The sequence below is a fragment of the Aegilops tauschii genome, chromosome 1 (assembly GCF_002575655.3).
Source record: "Aegilops tauschii subsp. strangulata cultivar AL8/78 chromosome 1, Aet v6.0, whole genome shotgun sequence".
Taxonomy (NCBI): domain Eukaryota; kingdom Viridiplantae; phylum Streptophyta; class Magnoliopsida; order Poales; family Poaceae; genus Aegilops; species Aegilops tauschii.
In genome coordinates, this window is record NC_053035.3 from 432295560 (window position 1) to 432313128 (window position 17569).

The window sequence follows — 17569 nt, forward strand, 5'->3', positions numbered from 1 at the left end:
GAGAAGAAGAAGAGAAAAAACACTTGTTACCCGAGATACCAGATTTTTGACCGGTGAACGGGAGAACCGTGCAGCGTGGCGAGACGGTGGCCCCGCACAGAACCCGCAGCCCGCCCCGGCTGCTGTGTGTGTTCAAGTCCCCGTCTGGCTCCGGCCATTTACGTCGCACACGTGGATCGCGCCTGGACCTATCCGCCCCGCCCCCTCCAATCACCGAGCCGCCTCGTTTCTCTCGCCTCGTCACGCCCTCCGCTCCCTCCCTCAGTCAACAGCCGATCTCCAAAATTTCCTGCCCCTCCCCCTCCCCCTCCTCCTCCTCGCTTCTCCATCCTTCTCCTCCGATCTCTCACCGGAGCCCGGCTCACCGAGCCCAAACCCCTATTTATACCCCGGGGAGGCAGAGCAGCAGCGTCACCCATTCCCAGGGGCAGCCAGCCGAGACGTGGGAGGACTTCGGAGCGGGCCGCGGAGATGGGCCTCGTCCACTGCCTCCCGCTGCTCCTGCTGCTGCTCTCGGCCGCGGCCGCGGCCGCGGGCGGCGGGGAGAGCGTCTCGGCCTCGGACTACGAGGCGCAGTTCGAGGCGTGGTGCGCGGAGCACGGCAAGGCGTACGCGACGCCCGGGGAGCGCGCGGCGCGGCTCGCGGCCTTCGCGGACAACGCGGCCTTCGTGGCGGCGCACAACGCCGGCGCCGCCGCCAACGGACTGGGATCCCCGTCGTACACGCTCGCGCTCAACGCGTTCGCCGACCTCACCCACGACGAGTTCCGCGCCGCGCGCCTCGGGCGCCTCGCCGTCGGCCCGGGTCCCCTCGGGGCGGCTTTGCCGTCGGACGGGGGCTTCGAGGGCGGCGTGGGCGCCGTGCCCGACGCGCTCGACTGGAGGCAGAGCGGCGCCGTCACCAAGGTCAAGGACCAGGGCAGCTGCGGTGAGCTCCACGCTTGTCAATCTCTTGTTCTGCAACACTTCATACATTGCAGGGCTCATCTGTTTTTCTCCGTCAGAGTTTTGCTGTTCGTTCGTGTAGTTGTTGGGTTCTAATGCTAAAACTTAGAGATCGAGATGTGGTACGTGCATATCAAATCATAGTGATGCTAAAGATCTGAATGACCGAGGTATTATTGCCGCAAATGATTCTAGGAACTAGAATCCATGGCAGGGAGCAGCAGCTGACACATACTCTAGCTAACCTCCCCCTGTCATAACTCATTAGGTAATACGTTGATTGGTTAGCGCCTGGCATTTAGCAGCATGTAGTCCTGAAGTACTTATCATCATGCCCGGTTAGAGAAGATGTTGAAAATATGTCTCTGTTTAGTTTTTTCCCAGCCCAATTTGCAAGTTTACTGACTAATTTCTCCAAGCTATGCTGGTTTGTAGTCACTTATACTCTTCTCAACGGTAGATTCATGGACTTTGTTGTCCTTGAAAATGTGAAAGATATCAAGGTATTGAAGTGACTACTTAGAAAAATAGATTGATGCCCCTTCCGTCCCATATAATATAAGATCGTTTAGCAAGCAGATAATTAGAGATAGGATTATGCCTCTAGCTCCTTATGTGGTTTGTAGGTGCTGTTGCTTTTTAGGTCATCCCACACAAGAGAATTGTTTATATTCTTTTTGTTAGCTTTTGCCATGGAAGTAGCGATGCGCTGCTTCAGTGTGTAGTTCAGTTGTGCATTACAGCTTAAATAAAAATCTCAGGAAATTTTTGTTATTCTTCCAGGCTCCAGCAATCCAGAATTGTAGGTTCGGGATTATCTTAGGTTGCCCATGGGCGATGGCTATACTGGAAATTTGTAATTAGATATGACAGCAATATAAGAACTGCGTCAGCAGTTCATTTTTACAAAATAGGATCAAGAGTGACACTAAAGAAGTGAAGGCGCAAGTCTCTGTTTCCACGAAATCACTCCTTTGGACTTGTATTGTCTTGTTTTATTCAAGGCCTTGATACAGGATACTTGAAGTATTTTTCAGTTTTAACAGTCGGTGCTACCTCATTTCTTATTAGTAAACCACACCAAGTACTTCCGGTTCATGTGGTCTGGATTGTCGTTCAGGTGCTTGTTGGAGCTTCTCAGCTACAGGTGCCATGGAAGGAATAAACAAGATCACGACAGGCTCTCTTCTCAGCCTTTCTGAACAGGAACTAATCGATTGTGACAGATCCTACAATGCTGGTTGTGGCGGTGGGCTCATGACCTATGCTTACAAGTTTGTGATTAAAAATGGTGGGATTGACACGGAGGATGATTACCCGTTTCGTGAAGCGGATGGAACATGCAACAAGAACAAAGTAAGATGGAGGTGTTGCCGTGTAGAAAACTACCTTGAGCATGTTTAGGCACGTGATGTGTCATATTCATGCAATTTGTCTGCTTGTTTTGCAGCTGAAAAAGCATGTGGTAACAATCGATGGCTACAAGGAGGTGCCTCCTAGCAAGGAAGACTTGTTACTACAAGCTGTTGCCCAGCAACCTATTAGCGTGGGAATATGTGGCAGCGCTAGGGCATTTCAGCTATACTCCCAGGTTTGAATGCAATTGTGCTCTCACTAACTTATTTAACACACTTCTACCACACCTTGTACTTGACTTCCATTATTTTCATATTCAGGGTATCTTCGATGGTCCATGCCCAACGTCTCTTGATCATGCAGTCCTAATTGTGGGATATGGTTCTGAAAACGGCAAGGATTATTGGATTGTGAAAAATTCTTGGGGTGAAAGATGGGGAATGAAGGGCTATATGCATATGCACCGAAACACTGGCTCGTCGTCAGGTATCTGTGGCATAAACATGATGGCATCGTTCCCCACAAAAACAAGCCCGAATCCTCCTCCTTCACCAGGGCCTGGCCCAACCAAATGCAGCGCTTTTACCTCCTGCCCTGAAGGATCCACATGCTGTTGCTCATGGCGTGCCTTGGGATTCTGCCTTTCCTGGAGCTGCTGTGAGCTGGATAATGCAGTCTGCTGTAGCGATAACCGTTCTTGTTGCCCCCATGACTATCCTATATGTGACACGGCTAGGGGACGCTGTTTGAAGGTAAACACAAGTGATTTTATGCATTCTTATTTGAGGTTTCGTCATGTTTGTGACTTAGGAACTGACCTGCCTGAAAGCTTGATATGGTTAAGTTTGACAAATGCTCTGGAATACTTTTCCCTCCATCTTTATTTTCTTCATATCCCATTTCAGTTTTTGTACGTAGAGACTGTGTCGTAGGTTAAGTTAGTCAGGTTACCAAGGCATAAACATACATGAAACCGGATAAATGCTGTGTATCCTGATGACTGATCATTTGGTGAATTTACTGTTTCAGGGTAATGGCAACTTCTCCAGTATAGAGGGAATTAAGAGGAAGCAAGCTTTCTCCAAGGTTCCCTCTTGGAATGGTTTGTTGGAGCTTTTGGATCAATAGACATACAAAAAAGGTATGGGTCACAGGTAAGATCATGCCAACTTGATTCATCCGGTGCTGCCATCAGTGCGACCACTCCTCCCCTCCTGAATCCCTGGTACTAACCGGTGATCGCCCTTTCTCGCATGCAGATACACATGTATGCACGGTCTTGTACAAGCGGTGGGGTTCACTGCGTTCTTCAGGTGCCCTGCCGCCTCTAGCTGCTGGTTGTCTTGCACGGAGATGTCCCAACGCGTTCAGTGAAAAATAGAGATGCCCAGAACTCCGAGATTGATCGTAGTGTGCACTGGTGAACCACGCAGCCGGTACTGTATTGTAGTACGTATAATTTTATGATGATTGTACATGTCAGATTAGCCTATGATGGGTTGAGCCAGATATTGGTTACACAGCACAGATGGTCTATTTTTACTCGGCTTGTATTAGATGTGAGAGAACCACCCATAATAAAGAGATACGTGCATCAAATCAAAAATAGAGATACGTGCATCATGTTCCATAACCTGTTGGTGGCTGTGTTTATTTGAACATGGCTCCAACAACTGTGCAAACCATGGTGACCATGGTTAATCTTTGTTAACCTTGCTATGGTTAACCTTAACATGGCCACGTTGTTCATCTTTTTTTGGAGCTTCTTGGGTTAACCTTGCTCCGCCCGAACCGGGAAGGTGATGGTCAGCGAGGGACGCGTTCACCCACGGCTGGCGGCGCACCCGGTGCCGGCGAAAGAGAGCATCCATCGCACGGACGAACATATTCCCGACCTCGATACACCGTCCAAAGGGGCAGCGTGCGGCGAGCCACCCATCCCAGCCGAGCCACCTGCGCCGCCAGTTCGATGCCTGACGGGATGGGCGACGGCGCCGGAGCCCCACACAGACCCGGCCTGGCCACGCCCGGCTCCGCCTGGAGCACGCGCGCCAAGTGCTCCCTTGACGATTCTCCCGCGGCAAACTCGTATTCTTCTCGGTGCCGTGCCGTGTGCCATCACCACCGCACCGCCAAATTCGTTCCTTATTCGTGTGCAGCTGAGGCCGTGAACATGGTGACAGTTTTCCACCATGTCAACCAGAAAACGCATCAGAAATCACTCAAAAAAACAGAAGACGCGCATCAGAAACACTACACAATCAACATGTGCTCGCCCGCGAAAGGTAGAATAAACAGGGAATCCCGCAAAGGGAATTTCTGTTTCGCGCCGGTCATCCACACACTCGAGAAAGTCATTCCAGAAGGCCAAGTGAAAGGCAATTTTTCGCGTGGAGAATAACTCGAGAAGGTAAAAAATAAATTCTGTACTTCTCCAATCGCCGAATTTCTGCGCGGCACTGCGGATGGGCGAAAGGGGAATATATGACAGACAATACTGGGGAAAGATTAGATTGGGTTGTTCTCCATTTTGTGGAAAGATCGCGTTGTTCTCCATTTCGCGTGAATTGGCTCCAGCAGGCCGGAGAATCCAGTTCTCCTGGTTGCTTTCAGTTCTCCTCAGCCGTTAAACGCGGTTGCCTGCTTGCGACAGTGGCTGCTTTTCGCCTCGCCTTCTTGCTCCGGCGATCCTATAAATTGGCCAGGTCGGTGTTTCTTCGTGTGTCAGTAAGCACACGGCTCGCAACGCAGTAGCAGCAAGGTGGTAGTAAGAGGAGGCACAGTTTGAACCCTCCATCTCCGAAGTGTTTGAGCCCATTGGCAGGACCGAAATATGGTACACTATTCTGCTTTTGCTCATGAATCATGACCTTTGTGTGTGCATACCTAGCTAATTATTACATCATGTTCCTAAATATATGCGTGTGAACAACAGAGAAATGGGATTCTAATAATGAATAGAATCTCCAGAAATGTTGTCTGGTTAAGGATTCCACTGGCATTTCAGACATGTGAGGTCTTAATTTTCAAATTTGTTGGAGTTGAGTTGTAGGTCTCTATAATTTCTTCTGACCCAGAACCTAACTTTTTCCTTGATGGTGCACAATATATCGATACTTTTTCGCCCATCGAAATCATGCTAACTGAATATCATGACAACAAATTTGATTTTATGGCAATGAAGCATAAGCACATTATTTTCTTGATGGATTTATAGTTTGTAGCGTTCAAATCCAACGATCATGCTCTAACCCAAAATCTTGGTTGCCGTGTCTAACAGAGCGCCAACGGGAAGAGCCCCATAGTGGTTGGGCCCTGGGGAGGGACAGGAGGATACCCCTGGGACGACGGTGTGTACTCGACGGTATGCCAGATTATGATCACCCATGGAGCTGCCGTCGACTCGATAAGAATCCAGTATGACCTGAAAGGACACTCGGTCTGGTCACAGACGCACGGGAGCACGGAGGACGGGTCTGAAACAGATAAGGTCTACCCTGCTAAAACCCTCACCAAAACATCTTCAGGCTTTCTATATATGATTGCAGAAGTTCTTCTGCACATAATCTGCAACAATGAACTTTTCATAGAACAAGTCTGCTTTCATAAGTTTTCATATTTCTGAACATAATCATTGAGACTTGGTATCTCTGATGATGCAGGTGAAGCTGGATGTTCCCGGAGAAATCCTACTGTCCGTGAGCGGCTACTACGGATCGGTCTGCGGTAGCCCGGTCATCATAAGATCACTGACGTTCCAGAGCAACCGCTCCAAGTACGGGCCTTTCGGCACCGAGGACGGCACGCCCTTCTCGCTCCCGGTGAGCAGCGGCAAGATCATCGGCTTCCATGGACGGTCCGGGTCGTACCTCAACTCCATCGGCTTCTACCTGAAGCAAGTCCACGTTCCGATTCCGAGTCCCCCGAGCTACCCAGCCTCGCCGCAGCTCCCGACGTCGGCGTACAGCAGAAACGGCTACACCGTCACCGAGGTCGACGATGAGCATGACATGGCCCTCGCGGTGCGGGACCGGGCCGACGGCTACGCCGTCTACGGTGCCGGTTACCCTAAGCAGCAGTACGCGCATCCGTCCCCGGACTACCACGATGGATCGATCATGAACAAGGTGTGGTGTGGTGTCACGTGCTTTTGCACTCTTTGTAAGTACGTCTGATGATGGCTCTGTAGTTTTTGTGTTCTGAAGTTGTGAACTTTGGTTGTGCAGATGGTTTCGTACCCTAGCTCGTACAGGGCGGCGGCCATGAGCGGGCCGGAGACGCACGGTCCGTGGGGCGGCAGCGGCGGCACCATCTTCGACGACGGCGTGTACACCGGCGTGTGGCAGATCAACCTGACCCGCGCGGTGGGGGTCACCTCCATGAAGGTGCTGTACGACCGGCACGGGCAGGCGGTGTGGGGCAACAAGCACGGCTTCAGCAGCGGCGTCCCGCCCGACAAGGTAATCAACGCCAACGACTGCTCATCTGCATGCTGCACAGACGATCAATCATGGAGTGGATGACTGACGCGCGCTCGTGGGTTGTTTGCTGCAGATCGCGTTCGACTTCCCGTCGGAGGTGCTGACCCACATCACCGGCTACTACGGCCCGACGATCATCATGGGCCCGACGGCGGTGCGGTCGCTGACGTTCCACACCAACCGGCGGCGGTACGGGCCCTACGGGGACGAGTACGGCACCTACTTCTCCACCAGCTTCGCCGACGGGCGGGTCGTGGGGTTCCACGGCCGGGAGGGCTGGTATATCGACGGCATCGGCGTGCACGTCCAGCAGGGCAAGGTGCCGAGGTCCCTCAGGGCCGCCGCCAGCAGGAGCCCGTCGCCGGCGCCGCGGTCCGACCCCGACCCGAGCGACGTGGACGAGGAGGTTCCCTACGCGGCCATGGTGAAGGAGCCGGCGGCGGCGGGGCCGGGGCCGTGGGGCGGGCCGGGGGGCCGGGCGTGGGACGACGGCGTGTACGCCGGCGTGAACCAGGTGTACGTGACGCGGGGCGCCCTCATCGGCTCCATCCAGATCCAGTACGACCGGGGCGACCGGTCGGAGTGGTCGGCCCGGCACGGCACCAGCGGCCACATCACGCACCGGGTGAAGCTGGACGCGCCGCACGAGGTGCTCACCTGCGTGCGCGGCTACTACAACGCCGACCCGGCCGAGGGGCCCCGGGCGCTGCGCTCCATCACCTTCGTCAGCAACCGCGGCAGGTACGGGCCGTTCGGCGACGAGGTCGGGACCTACTTCTCGTCGCCGGCGACGGCGGAGGGGAAGGTGGTCGGGTTCCACGGCCGGAGCGGGCAGCACCTCGACGCCATCGGGGTGCACATGCAGCACTGGCAAGGGGACCGCCGGGCCGCGCCCAAGTACGTCCTGTCAAAGTACCTCTTCTGAACGACACGGGACGGCGCGCTTGTGGCTTCTAGATTTTGTGGAAAATTGTTACAGGGACGGAGTAAATTTCTTTGTGACGGTCATGAAATAAATTAATTTGGGTCACCTATTCATCGGTTGTCCGGAAAAAAAAATTGCTATCGGTTGTTTTCTCCGCCCCTAAGATTGAAATTCAATGGCCGAGCCATCTCACAATAGGAGAAGCCGAGCATCAGATATATTCAGCGAAGGTCGGATGCTACTCTGCAACGGATTTGCCGAGTGTTACGCCCAGCAAAGCCGGCTCGGCTTACCCCATGTCGAGGAAGCGGTATATGTTGAGATCCATTTGTCGGGGACTCGGTAAAAAATAGTCGCCAACATAAAGGTGCCTGGTTGCGGGCCGACAATGTGGTCAAGAAGTAAGCCGAGTGGCGCGTACGGCTTCTAGTTCAGCTATGGGCCAACCAGAAAGTACCACGTGTGTCCACCTAGAAGCCGAGTGCCGTGCGACACCTGCACGTCATACAATGAGCCGAGTGTATGCCCAATCCATCTTTTCTTCCTCCTCTCCCCCGCGACTGCCCCTCTTAGTATGAGCCGTCGTTGTCTTGGTCTTTCTTTCCTCTAAGAGCATCTCCAACCAAACATAGCTAATTTGATTATCCATACATACGGGGACGCATCCACTCATATCCAAAATCTCAAATCCATACAACCTCATGCAATGCAAGTCAACACAACGTATCATTGATTCAATTGAGCATAGCAAAATCATCATACAACTGGATATAGCAAGTTCAAAACATAGATAGTTCACCACTACGATAGCATTGATATGATCTATGATTAGATACGTGTAGATAAAGGTAAAATTCACAACTTCTTCGCTTTGCCTCTTCCCTTGTCATCTCCGAAGCGAAGGTATTATGTGTCTGACGTCAGAAGGGCCGTCAGAATTGTTGGAGGACTCGAAAAAAGGAGGGGAGCCCGGGCAGATGACGGGCGGCATGTGCCTGCTCCTTGGCGAGGCGTCTAGCTTTGGCGGCCGCCGCCGCTTTTCTCCTTGGGTGGGCGCGGGAGCTCCGCGATGGCATCAGGCGTTTATCTAGGCGTCTGGGAGGGTCCATTTGAAGATGTGCCACCAACTCCAAACCGACAACCCTGTATCTGAGCATGCCTCATGCCTCTCCTTCATGCCTCCCTTTGGGTGAGGTCATGTGCCCCTGGCGGCGAGTGGCTTCCCGTTTATGGCTACACCTGTGTGAGCGGTCGACTGATTCAAACAACAAATCCAGGCGTTCAGCAAGTCGGAATGAATTTCGGCTCATCACTCATTGTCGTGGGCCTCACGCGTATTCGCCTAACCGTGTTTGAATCAGACCCTCACGAAGCCATGGCTCCAGCGACCCGTTCACCACGTCAGCCAAAAAAAGAAAAAAAAAACTGTTCAATCACACGCCCATCTGAACCGTTCAACAGCCCCACGTAATTTCGCGCACCAGCAAAGGGCATATCCGTCATAGCGGGCGCATAAATTCTGATTCCTGCCTGCCTGCCGGACAATTTATCTTTGGGGAGGCGGGCCGGGATTGGAGACAGAGCCCACAAGGCAACAACAAAGTGCGCGTGAGAAATCAACAAGCGGTGCTTGCCGAGAAGAGAGAGAGAGATGGCGGCGTCGGCGGCGACGGCAACGGCGGCGGCGGTGGGGGCGGGGGAGGTGATCTCCGTCCACACCCTGGAGCAGTGGACCATGCAGATCGAGGAGGCCAACGCCGCCAAGAAGCTGGTACGCATCTTTCCGGATCGATCTCTCCCTCCCCCCTCGTCTTCTCCCGCAAGGCGGCACGGGCCGGGCGAGGATGCTCTTGTTTCAGATTTCGATATTATTACTCGAGCCGCCGAGGGTCAGGGTTTATTATGGTCGCCCGAATCTGAAGCCTGGCGGCGATTGGTTGGTGAAATTAAGACCTGGCTCGTGCATGGCGGTGGCCGCCCGAGGACGAATCTGCGCTTGGTCTGGTTGAATTTTGATGGTTTGGAGAGCATGTTACGGTCGGTTTCTTTTCCCCGTCTTATTAGGGCTGCCGTGGATCTCATCTTATCATGTTAAAAAGGAGACAGTTTCAGAACCGCGTGTACCGCTACTTCCTCGGTTTCTAAATATAGATCTTCTAAGATATTACACCACGGACTATGTACTGATGTATATATATATATACATACTTCAGAGTATAGATTCACTCGTTTTGCTCCGTATGTGGTATGCAGTTCACGGGGGGCACATCTGTTTGTATGGTCTTTTTGTCTGAAAACAGTGTTGGTTATGCTGTAATGTCATGGCATCTTTCTGCGATGCAGGGGGCATGGCTCTTTACATTACCCTTGCAGCATTTTATCATTTCAGCATTGTGCTGCCTCACATGCTTTTTTAGATTGTATAGGAATTGCTATTGCACGCAATTATCCCCTTATCCGTGCTGCTGCAGATTTGCACCAATATTCCGTATGTAGATCCAAACGTCTCCTCAAGTTTGCATAGTAAGATTGATTGTGCTAACTCCACTAAAAACACTGAACCAGGAATTTATATGATGATCATCTTGTTGTTTGTATATATTTTTTTGCGGGGGAGTTTATAACTTTCCGTGGATTTTCATCTCTGAAATTGTGGAACATCATAAAATTCCAGTGCTATTCTCTTCACGTGAATTATAACCTGGATTGATTGTAAGCTCTGGTAGGTGTTTATGGTGTTGAACTAGCAGTAGCATTATTGACCCATGCTTTGCACATTTGTGTCAAGGTCCTGTTAACCTTGTCGTTTGTAACAGGTGGTGGTTGACTTCACTGCATCATGGTGTGGACCATGCCGCATCATGGCTCCAGTTTTCGCTGATCTCGCCAAGAAGTTCCCAAATGCTGTTTTCCTCAAGGTCGATGTTGATGAACTGAAGGTAATGGAACCGATGGCGCTGTTTACAGAGCACAGAGTATCGTCGTGTGATTTCAGAGCTGTGTTACTAACAAGGTTTTATGTTGTATGAGCAGCCCATTGCGGAGCAATTCAGCGTTGAGGCCATGCCAACCTTCCTGTTCATTAAGGAGGGAGATGTCAAGGACAGGGTTGTCGGAGCTATCAAGGAGGAACTGACGACCAAGGTCGGGCTACACGCGGCGGCCCAGTAATCACCTAGCGGAGTAGTATTCGCCTAAATAAAATTGTGGCTCAAGAAGCGGTGCCTCTAATGGCACCATATATCCTGTGTACTGCTTGTTACTTGTTGGTTTATGAATGATGGTGAATCAAGTGTGACTTTATTCGGTAAACGGTTTGATTTTTGTGAGAGCTGATCTAATCCAGCTGTTCGGCTATAGGCTATGGCTATCGTGATGTTCCAAGTGATTAGCATGTCAAAATGCATATGATACTTGAATCCATGTCAGCTCATGTCGGTACATTGTTGCTCTCTTGATTCTTGATCCATGTCAAACAGGCTGATTTTGTGGCAAAACTAGCATGTGGAGACGACGAGCAAAGATCAGAGATTTGTATGTTGGGAGAAGAAAACACGCAATTCTTCCACGCCGCTACAAATTGTCACTCCAGAAAAAATAGAATTAAAATGCTGATGAGAGATGACATACAACACTATGAGAATTCAGAAAAGCTGACTATCGCTACACAGTTCTTCACAAGCTTGTTTGGACAGGACTCCTTATCTCTTCCAGTATGTGCTAACTTTTGAACGAGGATTTGGCAGATTCATATTATGCAGCAATTCGACCACTGTTATTGTACTAGATATGTCAGGCTTATCCTAAAGAAATTATGACTTCGCCTTCTCTTCTTCCTGGTGATGGATATAGTCTCGATGGCTTTTGATCCCGCAAAATATGTATGACCAACTCAACCTTAGTATGTTGGATGAACCTATCTCCTAGGCTGCGATTGTTAATGCTATCAACAGATCACCGGGTAACAGAAGCCCAGGCCCCGACGGCTTCGCAAACGAATTCTACAAGTATTTCAGTTCTGTGCTAAAGGAAGATTTGTTAGCTTTCTTCAGAGAGTTTCATGAAAACCCGTGGAGCTGTCCGGGATCAATTCTGCCATACCATAGTTTTATTGCCAAAGAAGGCGGCTGCGATGGATATCAGAGGCTTCAGGCCCATCTCTCTGGTACACAGTATCCCCAAGCTAGCCACCAAGGTCCCTTGCAATCCGTTTACAAGAAACAATCCCCATGCTGTCACACGCCTTGCAATCTGGTTTCCTAGCAGGTCGACGCATTGTTGAAAACTTTGCTTCGGCAGCCGAGCTAGTGCACCAGGCAAAGAAAAGGAAGAAACCAATGATTGTTTTGTTTTGAAACTTGACTTCCAGAAGGCTTTCCAGAGTGTCAGTTGGGAGGCTCTGGTCAACATAATGAGGGCTAGGGATTTTGGACAAAGGGGGATATGATGGATTCAAAGACTGTTAAGCACTAGCTCTTCCAGGGTCATGATTCTGGGGAGTTAGGAGGGGTGATCACATCTAAGAGTGGTCTCCGTCAGGGAGACCCGCCGTCACCATATTTGTTCGTTTCGGTTGCAGACGTGCTGCAGCAGTTATGCATCTCTGAGTTTAGACGCGGAAACCTGAAGCACCCCCTTGCAGTGGACAGCTTCTTCCCAGTGCTGCAGTACTCAGGCGATACTTTGCTGCTCATCCAAGGAAACGTCGAACAAGCAAGGATCATCGAGCGAATCCTCGAGTTGTTCTCACAGTACACTGGGCTGCAAGTTAATTTCAACAAGAGCACCTTTGTGCCCATTTGCATTGATTCAACCACACTTCAGGAGATTGCTGAGGTGCTGCAATGTCCGGTATCCTCTTTTCCTTGCACTTACCTGGGCCTTCCTTCATCTACCCAAAAAATTACGCATGGTATATGCTAATGCCGGTCATTCATAGAGTGGAAAAAAGACTTTTTTCTCGAATATAGTGGACAAAAGACTCTGGGTGGCTAGCCACCTTTCTTTCTTGGGGAGGCAGACTAATATTGATCAACTCGGTGCTCACTGCGATTCCAAATCATTTCATGGCATGCTTCTTGTGGCCTAAAGAGTCTTTACAAAAGCTGGGACAAATTCTGAGAGGTTTCTTAGTGTAAAATAAAATAAAAGCTAGACCTACGTAATAGTTGTTACGTACTTTACGTAAATAGCAACGCGGAGCCATATTAGTGGATAATTAGGCGGCAGGTTGGCTCGCACACGACTGACTTTCTGGAAGAAAAAGAGACGGCGGCACACGACAACAAGAACAGTAAACAGCGTCTGATGCCAATGTATCCTCATGTATATAACCTCAGTCTCACACATCTGAACTGCCTTCTTACACAAAAGCTAACCGCGACATGCAGCAGCCGTTTCTATTTCCCCAGTTCTGTGTTTGAAATTCATGGATGGTTTCCCACACCCACTAAATATGCAGTGATCAATTACAATTACACCACCATTCAGATGTCTTCCAAAATGTTCTAAAGCTACTAAAATGAGCCAACCGACCGAATTGTCGGATTTGTACAGATAGTGTAAATAGTGTAAATAGTCATCACTTCATAACATAAAGGTGCCGGCCAACGGAAATGACACTGTCAGGTGGTCAAGAAGTAAGCCGAGGCGCGCCCGGCTTCTAGTTCAGCTATGGGCCAGCCAGAAAAGTGCCACATGTGTTCACTCGGAAGCCGAGTGCCATGCAGCAGTTGCACAACATACAATAAGCCGAGTGTATGACCAAGCCATCTCTTCTTCCTCCTCTTTCCACCTCTTCCCTGTAGCGTGCCCCTCTCAGTCTGAGCCGCCGTTGAGACATAGCTAACTTGATTCCCCATACATCCCCCGGGGGGGGGGGGGGGGGGGGGGGATTCACACAACCTCATGCAATGTAAATCAGCACAACGTAGATGAATTAAACACATATCATTGATTTGATTGAGCATAGCAAAATCATCATGCAACCGGACATAACAAGTTCAAAACATAGATAGTTCACTACTATGATAACACTGATATGATCTGCGATAAGATATGAGTAGATAAAGATAAAATTCATGACTTATTTGCTTTATCCTTTCCCTTGTTGTCTCCAAAGCGACGATATTACGTGTTGGCATCCGGTGGGCCGTCAGAATTGTTCAGAATTGTTGGGAGTAGTGGAGGACTTGGACGAGGAGGGAGCCCTGGCAGACGAAGGACGACGCGGGCCCGCTCATTGGTGAGCCGGCTAGCTTTGGCGGCTGCCACCGCTTTCTCCTTCGGTGGGCGCTCGAGCTCCCCGGGTTTGAGCTACAATACTTTTGCATTTTTATGGCGATGCAAGGGGCGTTTGTCTCGGTGGTGGTCAAGGACCGACGCATGACACCGCGGATGAGCTCGTCGTCCGAGTCGGGGAGGGGACCAACACAGATCTACAAGAGCCACGCCTGCCTCGCGCGGTGAGCTGCCTATGCTTTTGACTCGAGCAGTTGCCTCCGCATGCTCGAATATGTCGGGACCAACACCCAACACCGACCGAGAGGAGCGAGGGGCGAAGGTGACGACCTGGAGCTGCAAGAGCCCCACCGGACCACTGGGCAGGTGTGGGCATAGAGCTGGAGGAGCGCCGCTAGGCCACCGGAGTGGTGTGTGGAGATCAAGCTACCGCCCCTATCCATCAGCGACCGGCAAAGGGCGTCGTCGCTCGACTCCACTGCGGGGGCATCCCAATCAACGAGGTCGGCTTCGGAGGAGGAGTCACTACTTGAACTAGACATGGTGGCGTCTCAATGCGGCGAAGGGTTAGGAAGAGGACTTGGAGTGGAGCGGTCAAGGGAGTGTGACTAGGATTTGGCCTGATTGGTGTTTTCATGGTATCGGGGTGGGCAAGTGCGGGCCAATCCGACATGACGGTCCCGTCCAGACGCATTGAAACCGCCCCATGTCAGCCCCACATAGCGGCAGGATATGTATGGTGCCGGGCAATCCAGACAAATAGGCTAGGTATAAGGGGTCCGATTGGATGAGTTTTTTGGGGTCTGAATTATGTCTGGGAGGGTCCATTTGAAGATGCTCTAAACCTGGCCACCAACTCCAACACCGACAACTATACATGGTCATCCGTCAGGCTGGGCCTACCAAGCCTGACGCAGAAAACCTAGGCCCAAGCCCGTCCCAGCCGTCGTGCCTAAAAAACAGGCCCAAGCCCGGCCCATCAGTCAAAAAGCCCATCAGGCCTCGGACCGGGTCTCTTCCTTAAACTGCAAATACGACGGGCCCGAGCCTAGCCTGGCCCGGCCATCGAGCTCAAAATCTAGGCCCAGGCCCGAGGCGTTGCCCATGGCCAGGTATACCGACAACCTGGTATCTGAGCATGTGAACCTCTTGCCTCCTCATGCAGTCCCCCTTGGGTGAGGTCATGGGCAGGGCTCATGGCTCGCCCTTGGCGGCCGTGGCTTCTAGTTTATGGCTACATGTGGCGAGGAATTGACTGATTCAAACAACAAATCCAGGCGTTCAGCAAGTCCGAATGAATTTTGGCTCATCCGACATCGACGTGGTTGTCAGATGATTTGGCTAATCGTGTTTGAATCAGGCACTCACGAAGGTACGGCTGCAGCAACCTGTTCACCACGTCAGAAAAAAAGAAGAACTGTTCACACACGCCTCAGGTGGCCCGCCCGTTTGAATGCACACGCACACGCCCATCTGACCGTTCAACAGTCCCAGTCCGGATAGCTACGGCCCCCAGCCCAAGGGGCTCCGCCGTAATTTCGCGCAGGAGGAAAGGGCATATTCGTCATAGCCCGCAGGATAAATTCAGATTCCTGCCTGCCGGACAAAGACAATATCTTTAGGGAGGCGAGCCGGGATTCGAGACCGAGGCCACAAGGCAACAACAAAGTGCGCGTGAGAAATCAACAAGCGGTGCTTGCCGAGAAGAGAGAGAGAGAGAGATGGCGGCGTCGGCGGCGACGGCAACGGCGGCGGCGGTGGGGGCGGGGGAGGTGATCTCCGTCCACACCCTGGAGCAGTGGACCATGCAGATCGAGGAGGCCAACGCCGCCAAGAAGCTGGTATACACATCTATCTATCTATCTATCTCCTGATTGATTTGGTTCCGTTATCCCCTCTTCCTCCTGCAAAGCGGCAGGAGCGCTAGGGTTTGTTTCAGATCCCACTCGATCCGTCGACCGCTAGTGTTTCTTTGTTCACACCACCCAAATCTAAAACCTAGGAGCAGTGATGCTTGGTGGATGAGAGCTGTTTCGTGTATGTAGTGGGCGCCTGACGACTAATCTGTGCTTAAAACAAGTTGCTGGATTGTTTTGCGTTTGCGATTCAGAGAGCGTATAGGGCTGATTTGTTTTCCCCCATCTTAGGGATGCGGCGAATCTGGTATTTGTGACCAGGAAAAATTGCAGCAAAAACAGTTAATCACAACTAGACTAGTTAACTGGACTTTCTTGTCAGGGGCTCTGCTAAGCCAATTGTTATAGTAGGCCGGAGAAAAACGCCAATTCAGATTTGAGACATTTGTTGTAGCGCAGGTGGCACCCCTCCCTGCAAGGTCTTTTCTTTGAATTGTCTGAAACCACTGTCATGTGTTGATTACGTTGTAGTAATAGCGTTGCCTTGACCCTGTGTAATGATGCATATGTTTGGAACATCTTTCTGTGTCAGCAGATCGCGCGTCTCTTTACACGACTCTTGCAATATGTTTTCCGGGCTGTGCTGCCTGACGAGTTTTGTGGGGTGTGGATGGAGATTGGAGAGTCCTTTTGTTCTTCTTGTTAAGATTGTAGAAATTGCCATTGTGTGCAATATCCCCCTATTTGATACTGCTACAAATTGGCACCAACATTGTACTATATGTAGATCGTGTCTCTTCAAGTCTGTATACAAAAAATGATGGTGTTAACCCACTGAAACTCTGAACCATGGCCTCATATGATGATCATTATGGAGTAGTTTGTAATATATTTTTTGCGGGGGAGTTTGCAACTTTTCATGGAGTTTCGACTCAGAAATTCTGGAACAAGCGCAGCAATCCAATGTAAATTTTACTCCCTCCGTTCTTAAATATAAGACCTTTTAGATATTCCACTATGGACTACATACGGATGTATATAGACATACTTTAGAGTGTAGATTCACTCATTTTGCTCCGTATGTAGTCTATAGTGGAATCTCTAAAAGGTCTTATATTTAGGAACTTGGAGTGCAAGCTCTGGTATAGGAATTAGCAATAGCATTTTTTTAAAAGCAAAAGCATTATTGACACATGCTTTGAATATATTCTTCACGATCATGTTAACCTTGTTTTGCACCTAACAGGTGGTCATTGACTTCACTGCATCATGGTGTGGACCCTGCCGCATTATGGCTCCAATTTTTGCTGATCTCGCCAAGAAGTTCCCAGCTGCTGTTTTCCTCAAGGTCGATGTTGATGAACTGAAGGTAATGGAACTGATGTCGCTGTTTACAGAGTATCGTGGTACAAATTCAGAGCTGTGTCACTAACAAAGCTTTATGTGTTGTATAAACAGTCCATTGCTGAGCAATTCAGCGTGGAGGCCATGCCAACCTTCCTGTTCATGAAGGAAGGAGACGTCAAGGACAGGGTTGTCGGAGCTATCAAGGAGGAACTGACGAACAAGGTTGGGCTACACGCGGCCCAGTAATCACCTAGGGGTGTAGTATTGGCCTAAATAAAATTGCCGCTCAACAAGTAGTGCCTCTAATGGCACCTTATATCCTGTGTACTGCTTGTTACTTGTTGGTTTATGGATAATGCGTTGCTTAATCCAAGCTAGTGTGCTTTTGCATAAATAGTTTTCGCCCCTTTGGATGTGAA

General features: G+C 50.5%; 4 protein-coding genes across 5 annotated transcripts; all 4 read left to right on the top strand.

Moving 5' to 3' along the window:
- Window positions 1-227: 227 nt before the first annotated feature.
- LOC109741882 (low-temperature-induced cysteine proteinase) lies at window positions 228-3907 on the top strand. 2 transcript variants are annotated; one of them, XM_020300966.4, is made up of 6 exons: window positions 228-928; window positions 2066-2301; window positions 2396-2536; window positions 2622-3053; window positions 3331-3455; window positions 3561-3907. In XM_020300966.4, exons 1-5 carry the CDS (start codon window positions 472-474, stop codon window positions 3427-3429), a joined length of 1365 nt encoding a protein of 454 aa, XP_020156555.1. In that variant the 5' UTR covers window positions 228-471; the 3' UTR covers window positions 3430-3455; window positions 3561-3907. The 2 variants fall into 2 exon arrangements, with proteins under 2 accessions (XP_020156555.1, XP_020156556.1); XM_020300967.4 differs by having other exon boundaries at window positions 246-928; window positions 3331-3442.
- A 1088-nt stretch (window positions 3908-4995) lies between these two features.
- On the top strand, window positions 4996-7849 carry LOC109741883 (jacalin-related lectin 3). Its single transcript, XM_020300968.4, has 5 exons — window positions 4996-5137; window positions 5582-5791; window positions 5964-6428; window positions 6528-6761; window positions 6856-7849. Exons 1-5 carry the CDS (start codon window positions 5135-5137, stop codon window positions 7705-7707), a joined length of 1764 nt encoding a protein of 587 aa, XP_020156557.1. The 5' UTR covers window positions 4996-5134; the 3' UTR covers window positions 7708-7849.
- Window positions 7850-9183: 1334 nt separating this feature from the next.
- On the top strand, window positions 9184-11019 carry LOC109741884 (thioredoxin H-type). Its single transcript, XM_020300969.3, has 3 exons — window positions 9184-9478; window positions 10524-10646; window positions 10741-11019. Exons 1-3 carry the CDS (start codon window positions 9359-9361, stop codon window positions 10876-10878), a joined length of 381 nt encoding a protein of 126 aa, XP_020156558.1. The 5' UTR covers window positions 9184-9358; the 3' UTR covers window positions 10879-11019.
- Window positions 11020-15524: 4505 nt separating this feature from the next.
- LOC109741885 (thioredoxin H-type) lies at window positions 15525-17544 on the top strand. The gene is made up of 3 exons (XM_020300970.4): window positions 15525-15788; window positions 17050-17172; window positions 17262-17544. The coding sequence occupies exons 1-3, from the start codon at window positions 15669-15671 to the stop codon at window positions 17394-17396; spliced, it is 378 nt and encodes a 125-aa protein (XP_020156559.1). The 5' UTR covers window positions 15525-15668; the 3' UTR covers window positions 17397-17544.
- Window positions 17545-17569: the final 25 nt, after the last annotated feature.

Excerpts from the sequence above, each read along its gene's own strand:
- LOC109741885 (XM_020300970.4), top strand. The coding sequence starts at position 15,669 with ATGGCGGCGTCGGCGGCGACGGCAACGGCGGCGGCGGTGGGGGCGGGG. Across the intron at positions 15,789-17,049 it reads CCAACGCCGCCAAGAAGCTG|GTGGTCATTGACTTCACTGC; the intron begins GTATACACATCT and ends TGCACCTAACAG. Across the intron at positions 17,173-17,261 it reads TCGATGTTGATGAACTGAAG|TCCATTGCTGAGCAATTCAG; the intron begins GTAATGGAACTG and ends TTGTATAAACAG.
- LOC109741883 (XM_020300968.4), top strand. Across the intron at positions 5,792-5,963 it reads ACGGGTCTGAAACAGATAAG|GTGAAGCTGGATGTTCCCGG; the intron begins GTCTACCCTGCT and ends CTGATGATGCAG. Across the intron at positions 6,429-6,527 it reads ATGGATCGATCATGAACAAG|ATGGTTTCGTACCCTAGCTC; the intron begins GTGTGGTGTGGT and ends TTGGTTGTGCAG.
- LOC109741884 (XM_020300969.3), top strand. The coding sequence starts at position 9,359 with ATGGCGGCGTCGGCGGCGACGGCAACGGCGGCGGCGGTGGGGGCGGGG. Across the intron at positions 9,479-10,523 it reads CCAACGCCGCCAAGAAGCTG|GTGGTGGTTGACTTCACTGC; the intron begins GTACGCATCTTT and ends CGTTTGTAACAG. Across the intron at positions 10,647-10,740 it reads TCGATGTTGATGAACTGAAG|CCCATTGCGGAGCAATTCAG; the intron begins GTAATGGAACCG and ends TTGTATGAGCAG.
- LOC109741882 (XM_020300966.4), top strand. The coding sequence starts at position 472 with ATGGGCCTCGTCCACTGCCTCCCGCTGCTCCTGCTGCTGCTCTCGGCC. Across the intron at positions 929-2,065 it reads CAAGGACCAGGGCAGCTGCG|GTGCTTGTTGGAGCTTCTCA; the intron begins GTGAGCTCCACG and ends ATTGTCGTTCAG. Across the intron at positions 2,537-2,621 it reads CATTTCAGCTATACTCCCAG|GGTATCTTCGATGGTCCATG; the intron begins GTTTGAATGCAA and ends TTTCATATTCAG.